At 47.9% G+C, this 13,311-nt stretch overlaps 1 protein-coding gene across 1 annotated transcript in view; it reads left to right on the top strand.

The window, feature by feature from the left end:
* Positions 1 to 3,822: 3,822 nt before the first annotated feature.
* SLC12A8 (solute carrier family 12 member 8) overlaps positions 3,823 to 13,311 on the top strand; it is a gene marked incomplete at both ends in the record, with an annotated part of 174,153 nt that continues 164,664 nt past the window's right edge. Inside the window, one exon of the mRNA XM_080696536.1 lies at positions 3,823 to 3,873. Coding sequence (XP_080552662.1) covers positions 3,823 to 3,873 — 51 coding nt within the window. The remainder of the gene's footprint in view (positions 3,874 to 13,311) is intronic.

The raw sequence follows: 13,311 nt of genomic DNA, 5'->3' as shown, positions 1-13,311 counted from the left end.
TTTCTTTCTTTCTTTCTTTCTTTCTTTCTTTCTTTCTTTCTTTCTTTCTTCCTTTATTTCTTGGTACTGGGGGTGGGACCCAGGGGCATGTTACCTTCAAGCCACACCCCTGGCCCTATTTTTATTTTTTATTATTTTTGCAGGTCTGGGGATGGAACCCAGGAGCATTCGACCTGAGCTACACCCCCTGCCCTATTTTTTATTCTTTATTTTGAAACCGGGTCTCACTGAGTTGCAGAGGGCCTCACTAAGTAGCTGAGGCTGTCCGCAAACCGCCATCTTCCGGTCTCAGCCTCCTTAATGCTGGGATTACAAGCGTGAGCCACCATGCCCGTCTTTTTATTTATTTCTTGAGATACTGGGGATATTCTTAGATACCCATGGGTGTTCTAACTCTGAGCTACATCCCAGTCCTGTTTTTAATCTTTATTTTGAAACAGGGTCTCACTAAGTTGCAGAGGGCCTCACTAAGTAGCTGAGGCTGTTCAAGAACTGTGATCCTCTGGTCTCAGCCTCCCAAATGCTGGGAGTACAAGCCTGCACCCCAAGCCCGGCTATTTTTTTTATTATTTATTTTAAAACAGGAGCTCATTGAGTTGCAAAGGGGCTCACTAAGTAGCTGAGGCTGTCCCAAACTGCAATACTCCTGTCTCAGCCTCCTGAATGCTGGGATTACAAGCATTCACCACCACACCCAGCTTCTTATTTCTTTTTTTTCTTTTCTTTTTTTTTTTTTTTTTTTCCAGTACTGGGGATGGAACCTATGGGCATTCTACCTCCAAGCTACACCCCCAGCCCTATTTTTTATTCTTTATTTTGAAACAGGGTCTCACTGAGTTGCAAAGGGCTTCATTAAGTAGTTGAGGCTGTTCCCGAACCATGATCCTCCAGTCTTCGCCTCCCAATTATTTTTTATTTTGAAATAGGGGCTTGCTAAGTTGTTGAGGGTCTTTCTGAGCTTCTGAGGATTTCGCTAAATTGCTAAGGATGGTCTTGAATCTGTGATCCTCCTGTCTTAGCCTTCCTAGTTCTGCGATTATAGGCATGTGCCACCATAGCCAGCTGTGGGATCCTGTTTCCAAATAAATAAAAAGGGCTAGGAGTATAGCTCAGAAGTAGAATACCCCTGGATTCAACCTCCGGTACCAAAATAAGTAAAGAAAAAATAGATAAATAAATAAACAAATATAAGTAAATGGAAAATATTTTGGTGTAAAGATATGTAAATTACTATATCTCAACATGAGAGTGATTTTTAAGTTAGTGTCATTGTTATAAATCTACATTAAGCAGGATACACTTTTTTCTTTGCAAATGAGTAAGTTTATTTAGCCTTAACATGGAAGAGAGAAACAAAACACATTTGTTCTAAGGTTTAAAGATGCCTACCATCTTTGAAAGGAACTTTTCATTTATTTAGAAATGATGAGTGGCAGGAAGTGGGTGATTATAAAGAAGGGAGAATTTCCTTTTCTTTTCTTTCCTGTTTGTTTGTTTGTTATAGTACTGGGATCAAACCCAGGGCCCTGGACACGCTGGGTGAGTGCTGCACTGCTAAGCTACATCTCCAGCCCTTTGTCTAATGTTTTTAATACAGGCTCATATGGAACTGAAATCAAACTCTTCAGCCTTCATGCTGTCGCTTAGAGGGAGGCTCATCAGAAGGTGACAGCAAACACCAAACCAGTTTAAGGCAAAAAACAAAAAAGTGTCACATATGACCCAAAAACGAGTAAGAAAAGTGACTCTACCGGCCAGATGGGCATTTGGATATATAGTGGGTTCCAATGCTGTATCAAAATGTCTGCCTATCTTTCCTTTGTTCACAGACAAATCTGTAATTTATTCTGGAGTTCTTTCTCTTGCCGAGACAGGTTATTAAACACTTCCTTGCAGCCAGCTGGGCATGGTGGCATAGGCCTGTAATCCCAGCTACTTGGGAGGCTGAGGCTGGAGGATGGCAAATTCGATACTAGCCTCAGCAACTTAGTGAGATCTTGTCTCAAAATAAAAATAAATAAATAAAGAGGGGTAGGGTAGTAGCCCTATTAGAACACCCCTGGGTTTACTTCCCAGTACTGCAAAATAAATAATAAATAGATTAAAGAGATAAAAGCTGCTTTGTTGGGAATGAAGACACGTTACAACATGGATGAACCTTGAAGGCATTATATTAATGCCATAAGCCAGATTCAAAAGGATAAATACTGTTATGATTCCACTTATGTGTGATAATCCAAAATAGGCAAATTTAGAGAGATAGAAAGTACTGCGAAAAGAAAGAGGGAGGGAGGGAGGGAGGGAGGGAGGGAGAGAGAGAGAGAGAGAGAGAGAGAGAGAGAGAGAGAGAGAGAGAGAGAGAGAGAGAGAGGTGTTAGTTGAGGCTGGGGTGTGGCCCGGGCCCACCCTCGGCGGTCAGGGCTCGGGTGTCATTGCTAACAAGTATGGAACTTGCGCTCTATACATGATGGAAAAGTTTTTGAACTAGATAATGATGATAGTTGCACAATGCCGTGAATGTGATTAATGCCTGTGAGTTTGCACACCTAAAATGGATTAAAACGGCCAGTTTTACATAACCTCCCTTCACACCCGACTCCTTCGGGGTTCAGGCTCCCTGGGTGCCCGCGGCTTTGCCTCCCTTTTGTTTTTAAAAGAACAGCCTCTGTTTTAGGTTTTTCGCACAAGGGCCTGTGGTCCGGGAGGTCTCCAGCCGCCCTCCTGTTCCCCGGGAGCCCACACGGAAGCCTAGCGAGTTATTCAGGGGTGAGGACGGACGCCGGGTTGGAAATGGGAATCCTTTCATCCCCGACTATGTTAATTTTTTTCCTGTAACCTGGATCGTCTCCTCCCCGGGGAGGGGCGGTGCGCCCGGCTGCCCTCCCCTCCCGCGAGCGTGGCCGTCCACACCTCCCGAGCGGGGCGTCCACACCCGGCGGCCACGTGGCGGCGGCGGCGGCGGCGCAGGTGAGGGTGGGCGCGGCCCGGGGTCGGGGTGGGCGGCTCGGCTGGGCTCCCAGGGGCCGGGCGTGGGTCGGGGTCGAGGGCAGCCTGCTCGGTGCGCCCGGGCAGCCCGCGGACCGCGCGGCCCTGACCCCGCACCTCTGCGCACCAAGCCCCGCAGCCTCCCCAGCTCTCTCTGGTAAGCACTGCCCCTCCCCCAAGGCACTTAAATACTAGCGCACCCTCCCCTCCGCACCCGGCGTCCTTGGGAACCGCCAAGGGTCACATTCTTTCCACCAGACGGTGATCACTAGTCCCCAATAACTTCTCGCTGTCTTCTTCCTCCAAGATGCCCTGAGCCCAAGGGAAGACTCCAGTGGATGAGGACCCTGCTCCTCCGAGGGCGCGCCCTCCCCTGCCCACTATGGCCCCTCCAGGGTCTCCCCAAACAGCCTCCTAATGGGCCCTCTGGGTCTCTCTGCCCCTGGTCCATTCCACATGCGCTGGCCACCTGAGTCCATCAAGTGAGCCCGTGCTGCCCCTGCCCTGGACAAAGAAGGGTCCCCAAGGCTACGGGGATGGGGAAGGTGTGACACTGTCCTCAAACTGGGGCGCCCCCGGGGTCCCCACAGATTGAAAGAATGCAGGGAAGGGAGTGAGCCGGGGCAGGATTTGAGCCCAGTGGACTCAAAGCAGGAGGGTCTCAGAGGAGGTAAAACAAAGTCTTTTCCTCCCCCAGGGCCTTGCCTGGCAAAGAGAAGAGGACGCGCTAAGAGGAAGATGATAAGGGGCAAAGGGAGGGGCCACACTGACCAAGTATAGCGTTTATTTTCCAGGGAGGGTCCCTGTCCAGAGCACCAGGATCCCACTTCCAGGAGCATGGCCCACAAGTCTCCAGTGCGGGAACTCTTCCACGAGGCAGCCCAGCAGGTAGGCTGGCTGGAGTGGGGGTCACAGAGGGGCTGCCAGGGGCCTGCAAGCCAGGGGCCCCCCAGACAGTGTGCCCCGCGGGAAGGCCACCGTGCCCCATTTGCAAAGCAGTTATCTCAGGATGGTATCTTGACATCCCAGGTTAGTTGAGAAAATACCATAGAAGACTCAGCCATCTAGGTGCAGAAAATCTTCTGTGGCATTTTTTGTAATGGATTTTGAATCTTCATACCCTCCACCCTTTACCCTGCCATGGGAGGTCTTCCACGACCCTAGTGAAGACTCAGATAATATTAACTTCTTTCTAGCCGGGCGTGGTGGCGCACGCTTGTCATCCCAGCATTTGGTAGGTTGAGATAGGAGGATCATGGTTCGTAGACAGCCTCAGCTACTTAGTTTTTGTTGCTGTTGTTGTTTTGTTTTTGTTTTTGTTTTGGTGGTACTGGGGGTAGAACCCAGGGGCTTTCTACCTCCGGGCTACACTCCCAGACCTACTTTATATTTTATTTGGAAACAGGGTCTCACTAAGTTGCTGAGAGCCTCATTAAGTAGCTGAGGCTGGCTTCGAACCTGTGCGAATCGCCTCCTGTCTCAGCCTCCCAAGTGCTGGGATTACAAATGTGTGCTCTCACGCCCGGCAAGAGAGTCAATCTCTTAAGAAATACCCCAGCACTAAAAAAAGAGAAGAGCCATACTTACATGTTGGTCAAGAAATCCTATGCCCAGGATCTCTGCTGTTCACCATCACTCAACTCCAGTTCTCACCGCTCCTTGGATTTCCCTCATGCATTGTGCAGAGGGTGGGAGGTTCCCCAGCATCATGACAGGGAGGATGAGCCCTTTAGAAGGGGAGACAGCCAACTGAGTGCCTCACACAGTGGCAAGGGAGCAAGTTCCAGACGTATTCTGAGCCAAAGGGCAAGGGATAGTGAGGAAGGCTGGGCTTGGGCTTGGTGGGGGATGTAGATGGTTGCTAACTCCCTTCTCATGAGCACAGGCAGGAAAGAAAAAGTGCAGCCTGCCGGCTGGCAGCCAATAAATGCACAGTGAGACCACTGCTCCCTGAGCCAGGTGTGATGGTGCACACCTCTAAGCCCAGTACTTTGGAGGATGAGACAGGAAGATCCCAGAGTCGAGGCCAGCCTCAGCAATTTAGACCCTGTTTCAAAGTAAAAATAAAATCGCCAGGTGTGGTGGCGCACGCTTGTAATCCCAGCATTTGGGAGGCTGAGACAGGAGGATTGCACAAGTTCAAAGCCAGCCTCAGCTACTTAGTGAGGCCCTTTGCAACTCACTGAGACCCTGTCTCAAAATAAAGAATAAAAAAATAGGACTGGGGGTATCAGTCGGAGGTAGAATGCCCCTGGATTCCATCCCCAGTACTGAAAAAATAAAGTAAAAATAAAATAGGCCTGGGGGATGCGATTCACAGGTAAAATGCCCCTGAGTTCAATCCCCAGTTCAAAACAAAAACCTGTACTGCTTCCCTTCCCTCTAGATCTAAGGCCTGTTCCTGTGGCACAGCACTTAGCTTCTCATACCCAGCCCTACCAGCTGCTTAGAAATGAGTGTCTGGAAACTTGGAATAGCTCCTCAAAGACACTTCATTACTCTTGCTGGGAACTGTTCACGCTGGGTCAAAAGGCCTGAGGCCGTGTTCTTGGGGCCCCTCGGAGCTTGGTTTGCCGAGGGTCTTACATTTATATCGTCTGATGGGTCTCTCAGGTACTTCCCATATGTTTTCTTGGGGTGTGTGAGACTGAGTGTTTATGATCTCAGCATATATTTTTGGACCATTTCATAATAGTGGGCACTGTGTTGAGCATGGAAAAGAACACTCGATGGAAAATGTGTGGCCTCAGGGATCCCACAGGGAGGGCTAAAGAAGACATGCTGGGTTCTTCTCTGTGAGAGGCTTAGCGCCGATCTTCTGTCCACTGTTTAAAACTCCCTCGGTTCCCCGGGTCAAAAGCTCAGCCTATGCCCTGCGCGGTCTGGCCCACACGGGTCTGTATTTCCCATACCATCCTCTTTATGTCCCGCCTTTGAGGAAAGCCACACCAGTGCCCTGCTCGTTTGTCCTCCTGGTCTTTGCTGATCCTTCTCACTTGACTGGTTGTCACTGGAACCCTCCCAGGACCTAAGGCAGTGCCTGGCATTTGCGTAGACAATGAGAATTAGTTGACTAACAAAAAGCACAGTGCGAGTTCAGTTGTCTCCAGCGCTCTGGGAGAATGTTGACTTTTAAAACGTGATGACGCAGCCCGGTGTGGTGGCATGTGCCTGTAATCCCAGTACTTGGGAAGCTGAAACAGAACATTGCAGGTTTGAGGCCAGTTTTAGCAACTTAGTGAGACTCTCAGAAACCTAGCAAGACACGTGGCAGCTTTGGGAAGCACATCCCGAGGGGAGGGGAACACTTTATTTTATTTCAAAACAAAAGATTAACAGGGCTAGGGATGTAGCTTAGAGGTAGAGTTTCAATCCCCAGCACCAAAAAAAAAAAAAAAAGTGCTGACACAGAGACCTGCGTTACCCCCATCTCCCTCCACATCAGGACTTGGGTTGGACAGCACCCCATGCGTGGCGGCCATCAACATGCATAGTTCAGACCGTTGAAATCCCATTGTTTCCCTTGCTCCCCAGCACCGTCTTGTGAGGGCTTCCATCTCTTCCCTGGATTCTCCATGCTCACCCCACTTTTCTCTCACCTCTCCTTCGCTGAGTGGCCTTTTTCTAAAGCCTCAAGCCATGCACTGGACTCCTCTGCCTACGGCCTTTCAGTGGCTCTTCATTGCCTTAGAACACTTGATACTCCTTGGCTTGACCCCTGGGGACCTGACCAAACTCTCCTGCTCTAGTGGGATCCGGGATCCGTGGAAACAGGAGCCCGCTCCTAGCTCCCTCACTCCCTCTCTCAAGCCTCTGAACACCTGGGGCTCAGCCTGGCTGGCTCCTGTGCTATCCCAGTGTCCAGCACAGTGCTGCGCCTGCTGAGCTGAGCTCTTGTGGCCAGGACTGGGGCAGCTGCCCTGTAGTCCTGGTGGAGAGGGACACGCGGCAGCTTTGGGAAGCACATCCCGAGGGGGGAAATGACGATTGCCCGTGGGAGGGTGCGTTCTGTGTCCGAGCACTCGGTATGTGTTACCTCATTCAGTCCTCATAGCAGCGTTCCGCAGTATCTGTGATTATTTTGGCTCTATAGATGAAGGACTGAAGCACATGGAATGAGGGCACATTTGATGCCAGGGCCCTGCCTTTCACCTTTTCTGCTCTCTCCCTCCTGCTCCTGTGGTATGAGCAAAGCCATCCAGGGGCCTCTGTGGGAAAGCAGGGAGTGGGCTGGTGGCTAATGTGTTGGACTCTGGGAGTGGCTGGCTCTCAAGAGTTTTTGTGGACCATTTAAAACCTTTAGGCAGGTATGGTGGCACTAATCTCAGTGTTTAGGAGGCTGAGACAGGAGGATCACAGTTTCAAGGCAAGCCTCAGCAACTTAGCAAAACCCTATTTCAAAATAAAAAATAATAGCCAGGCGTGGTGGTGCTCGCTTGTAATCCCCGTGTTTGGGAGGTGGAGACAGGAGGATCACGCAGGTTCGAAGCCAGACACGCCGATTTAAGAGACCCTGTTTCCAAAAATAAAAAAGTATAAAATAGGTCTGGGAGTGTAGCCCGGAGGTAGAAGGGCTTCCAGGAACCCCAGTACCACCAAAAAAAAAAAAAATTATATTTGCCGGGCATGGTGGCGCACACTTGTAATCCCTGCGCTTGGGAGGCGGAGACAGGAGGATCGTGCAGGTTCGAAGCCAGCCACACTGGCTTAAGAGACCCTGTTTCCCAATAAAAATATAAAATAGGTCTGGGAGTGGAGCCGGGAGGTAGAAGGACTTCCAGGAACCCCAGTACCACCAATACATAAATGAATAAATAAATAAAAATTAAATAAATAAAAATAATAAAAAGGGGTGTAGCTGGAGGCAAAAGGCCTGTGGGCTTGATCTCCAGTACCAAAAAAAGAAAAAAAGAAAAAAAAACTATTACTTTAGTCAGGCATGGTGGCACATGCCTATAATTTCAGGATTTGGGAGGCTAAGACAGGAGGATTACAGGTTCAAGGCCAGTCTCAGCAACTTAGGGAAGCCCTCAGCAATTTAGTGAGAACCTGTTTCAAAATAAAAAATAAAATGGGGCTTGGGTATAGCTCAGAGGCAGAATGCCCCTGGGTTCAATATCTAGTACCAAACAAACAAGCAAAATCTTTCCTCCAGTCTTAGGGGTCAGGAATTCTGCTACAAGTCTGGGGCCTAAAGAACTGAGTTCTGGGGCTTGTATGAGACTGAGTTGGCAGTGCCCAGTGGGAGGCTCATGGTTGTCATACCACCCTTCCATCTTGACCAGCTTCTCTCCTGTTCTCTAACCGGGAAGTAGCTCATAGTTTGTGAATAAGGTGGAGAAGTCCATGCCTGTATTCTTGGTTGGGCTTCAGTCATAACTCTGTGTGTGTGTGTGTGTGTGTGTGTGTGTGTGTGTGTGTGTGTGTGTAGGCTGGTCAGCCATCAATGCACCTGCTAGGGAGGGGCTGTAGGCCTGAGGGTTGGTGACATGGTGCTCAAGGGTACATGCGTTGCCTGCTTCACATACTGACCTTAACCCTTTGTAACCTTGGCATGTTCTCTATCTCTCCAAACCTCATTTCTCCACCTATAAAATGTCATAATGAAAAGCCGAGTTGGTGGTGCATGCTTGTGATCCCAGTACTTGCGAGGCTGAGACAGGAGGATCCGGGTTCGTGGCCATCCTCAGCTACTTCGTGAGACCCTGTTTCAAAAGAATAAAAAATAGGGCTGGAGGTGTAGCTCGGAGGTAGAATGCCCCTGGGTTAATTCCCAGTACCACAAACACATGCAAAAAAAATTTTTTTTTAATTATAAAGAGCCAGGCATGGTGGCACATGCTTGTAATCCCAGTACTTGGGAGGCTAAGATAGGAGGATCACACAGGCTTGAAGCCAGCCTCAGCTACTTAGTGAGGCTCTCAGCAACTTAGTGAGACCCTGTTTCTAATATATATATAAATGTCTGGGAGTGTATCCCAGAGGTAGAAAGCCTCTGGTTTCCATCCCCAGTACCACCATAAATAAATAAATAATAAAATGCCGTAATGATTGAGCCTACCCAAGTGAATTAAGAAGATTAAAGAAGAGAATTCTTATAAATATTTACTATAGTGCTTGGTTCATAGTAAGCACGCATGAATGTTGGCCCATAATGATCTCGGGTGGGGAGTATGCATTTGTTCCACTAGGTGTTGGTAAATGATTGGGAGGATCAGTTGGCAAAGAAATGCGTGACTCAGGACAGCAAAGTCAAGCAGAAGACCCAAGGCAGGAGTCTCACATCCTCCATGACGTGCTGGCCAGCATGAAGCCAGTGGAGGAGGTGCTTCTGAGTGTGAGACCTGCCAGGTTCCAGGTGTGACCCACCTTGGGCCTGGCCCCTCTTTCCCTGCACAGTGCCCCAGCACAGCCACACTGCCGGTCCTCCTGCTCTTTGCCTCTCCCCTCCTCACCTTTCCTCTTCTCCCCCCTACCCGGTACTAGGGATTGATACCAGGGGCATTCTACCTCTGAGCTACACCGCCAGCCCTTTTTATTTGAAACAGGGTCTCACTAAGTTGCTACGGTTGGCCTTGAACCTGTGATCCTCCTGTCTCAGCCTCCCAAGTACTGTGATTACAGGTGTGCACCACCCTTGACTTGTATTTTTATTAGGCATTTTCCAGAACAGTTTTAACATCTTTAAAAGGCCAGTGTATGATCTGAGCATGATGGCACATACCCGTAATCCCAGCACTTGGGAGGCTGAGACAGGAGGATCAGGGGGTTGAGGCCAGCTTTAGCAACTCAGGACTCAGCAACTTAGTAAGACCATTCCAAAATAAATATATTAATAAAAAAAAGGGCTGAGGATGTAGCTCAGAGATAGAATATCCCTGGGTTCCATTCCCAGTGCCAGAACTAAAAACAAAGTTGCATAGCATATTCAAGGTCCTAGGTTCTATCTTCAGCAACACACACACACACACACACACACACGTGTGTAAGGTGTGTCTAGGGAGCCTCATGTTAGGCAATAATATACACTTTATTTGTACAAAAATGAATGCAACTGAGGAAAGAGAAACGGGAACAAAGACGAGTTGGCGGGCCAGCCCCTCCTTTATGAATGGGGACATCTGGGCCCACAGGGCTGATTGGAAAAGCATGGCTTCCGTCTTGGCTTCCCAGGGTCCTGAATGCCCTCATCCTTCTAGCTTGAAGCTCATACAAATTTTAGGACTCTCTTTGGTAAAAAAAAAAAAATACAGATTACAAATACAAAATTGGACATAATCTTTGAAAGGGACCCAAGGCAAGTGTAGGGTCTTGAAACAAACTACCAGCTTCACCATAAAACCATCACTAGTAAATGGACAGAGCCAACCTTTGCAGAGGAAGGAGGCCTGTGACCCTGGAGTCTAGGAGAGAAGAGAGGACAGACCCTCAGGACTGAGGTGCTATTGTGGCTTTTCACGCGGGCACTATAGCATGTTCTCCTCTGTCCCCTCTGCATTTCCCATGACAAGCGTGCCCCCCAACGCTGCATGTTTGTAAAAAGTAACATGGAGCCAGGCAGGAGTCACAAGTTTGTAATCCCAGGGGGGATTACAGCGTGACTGAGACAGGAGGATTACATGTTCAAGGCTAGCCTCAGCAACTCAGTGAGACCCTGTTTCAAAAATAAAAAATAAGCCGGGCGTGGTGGCGCACGCTTGTAATCCCAGCATTCGGGAGGCTGAGACTGGTGGATCGCGGTTAGAAGACAGTCTCAGCTACTTATTGAGGCCCTCCGCAACTCAGTGAGACCCTGTTTCAAGATAAAGAATAAAAAATTGGGCAGTGGGTGTAGATCAGAGGTCAAATGCCTCTGTGTTCAATCCCCAGACCTGCAAAAATAAATAAATAAAATGAAAAAAATAAAAAATAAGCTGGGCATGGTGGCACATGCTTGTAATCCAAGTACTTGGGAGGCTGAGACAGGAGATTTGCCTCAACAAGTAGTAGTGAGATTCTTGTCAACCTATTTAGACCCTGTTTCAAAATAAAATAAGTCTGGAGGTGTAGCTCAGAGATAGAAGGCCCCTGGGTTCAATCCCCAGTACCAAACAAAAAATAAAATAAAATAGGGCTGGGGATGTAGCTCAGAGGCAGAGTATTCCAGGGTTCAATTCCTTGTCTGTCTGTCTGTCTGTCTGTCTCTCTCTCTCTCACACACACACACTAAAATGGAGATGTTTTCTGGATAAAGCTATTCTACCTAGAAAATGACAAACATGTTCTTCATTGAGATGATTTAGGCAGAATTCCGCATGCCATTTGTACCTGCAGGATTTTATTTTATGGAGGTGACTGAATGGCAACACAGACAGGTCAATGCCATTAAAAGAAGACTTTAATTACTTACATTTCCCAAGAGAAGGGGATGAGCCACGCCACACAGGGCCAGGCACGGTCAGGTGTTGGGTGGTCACACAGGAGTGAGGGGAGCATGGCCAAAGCCTTTTTTGGGTTCCTTCAGGGAAGGCAAGGCAGGGCAGGGCAAGCAGCTGAGGACTGGCCAGTTTGAACAGGTCCTCTGGATTATGGGAGTGGTCTCTAGTTGTCTGATATCTGGCCCTGGAGGCTTTAGGTTGGGGAAACTGGCATGGTGTGAAAGAGTTGGATAGGGAGGTGGTTGGGGCTGAAGAATTGGTTGGTTTGCATGTGAAAGGCATGTTCCAGGCCAAGCACTTTGCTATTACTAAGAATTGGCTAGGTTGGGCACAGCGGCACACACTTGTAATCCCAGCATTTAGGAGACTGAGATCGTAGGATCACAGTTCGTGGACAGCCTCAGCTACTTAGTGAGGCCCTCTGCAACTTAGTGAGACCCTGTTTCAAAGCAAAGAATACAAAAATAGGGCTGAAGTTGTAACTCAAAGGTAGAATGCCCTGGGTTCAACCTCCAGTGCCACAAAAGTAAATAAATAAAAATAAATAAAAATAGAAAATAAGGATTGGCTAGCCCTGGAAGGGTCAGTCTTCCAGGCTGGCATATTATTTTAGTTTGTCCTAACATTGAAAGATATGGGGAGGGGAAGCATGGGTCGTACACTCTAGCTAGGTGTGAATGGATGGCATAGGTGATTCAGAACTGCTTCCTGCCCTATTTCATCCATGACCGTCATTTAGTAGTTGGGGTTTTCAAGGAGAATCCAAGGTGCTACACTAATGACTCTGAAGTACTTATTGGGGTAATTTGGGAACGGTGTCACTATTTGGTGCTTAAACTCTGGTCTGACTTTCTATGGGGCAGATAGCTGAGTTTGGGCTTCATTTTTGTACTTCCTCTCACCAAAATATAAATCTTCAGGAAAATAGTTTAAATGCTAGATATAGTTGGGTGAGGTGGCACATACCTGTAATCCTACTATTTGTGAAGATGAGACAGGAGGATCTCAGGTTCCAGGCTCACTGCAGCGACTTAGTGAGACTCTGTTTCAAAATAAATACATAAGGCCATGACAGGAAGATCACAGGTTCAAAGCTAGCCTTGGCAAGTTAGCAAGGCCTTCTGCAACTTAGTGAGACCCTGTTTCCAAATAAGAAATAAAATTGAGCAGGGATATAGTTCAGAGGTAGAATGCTCCTGGCTTCAACCCCAATATAAATAAACAAACAAACAAACATTAGATACTTTAGTCACAGGAAGATATAAATTAATTATAGTTAAACTTAACTACACATGCCTCAGTATATTTCAACTCAGTATCTCTTTATTTTTATAATTATCAAGTATAATTTAATCTAACTAAATTTTTTTCTTCACAAGTTTAATGTCTTAGTCAAACGATGTGGTGTTTATAAGTAATGGTCATTTAAGATAGCTGGACATAAAAATTCTTTTGAGGTAATATCTATTCAGGCTTTGATGAATTTTGAATAGGATAATGCTTTAGCTTTACTATTCTCAGGAGAAAGGTCCTGTATTTACTTCCTGTTTACAACAAAATACCTGAGGCAATTCCACAGAAGAGGCTGGGAGGTTCAAAGGCATGGTCCCTGCATCTCATTAGTTCTGCCGAGGGCAGCAGGTGGCTGTGGAGGGAGCCTGAGGTACAGTGAGCAATGGAAGCAGTCAGCCAGGAAGCAGGGAGGGAGGGAGGCTCTCACACTGGGGTCCCGCAGGCCCCATTGAGGACATGCCCCAATGACCTAAAGACCTCTCACTAAGCCCTGCCTCTTAAGGTCCACAGCATAGCTCAGTACTACCACCCTGGGGGCCAAACGCTTATCTATGCCCCAAAGGGGGATGTTCAGCATCTCAGCCATAGCAACTCCTATGTACATTTCTTTTGTTTA

The sequence above is a fragment of the Muscardinus avellanarius genome (assembly GCF_963383645.1).
Source record: "Muscardinus avellanarius genome assembly, chromosome: 5".
Classification (NCBI taxonomy): domain Eukaryota; kingdom Metazoa; phylum Chordata; class Mammalia; order Rodentia; family Gliridae; genus Muscardinus; species Muscardinus avellanarius.
Note: the sequence above shows the minus strand (reverse complement) of the source record. Positions and strands in the feature narration are given on the sequence as shown.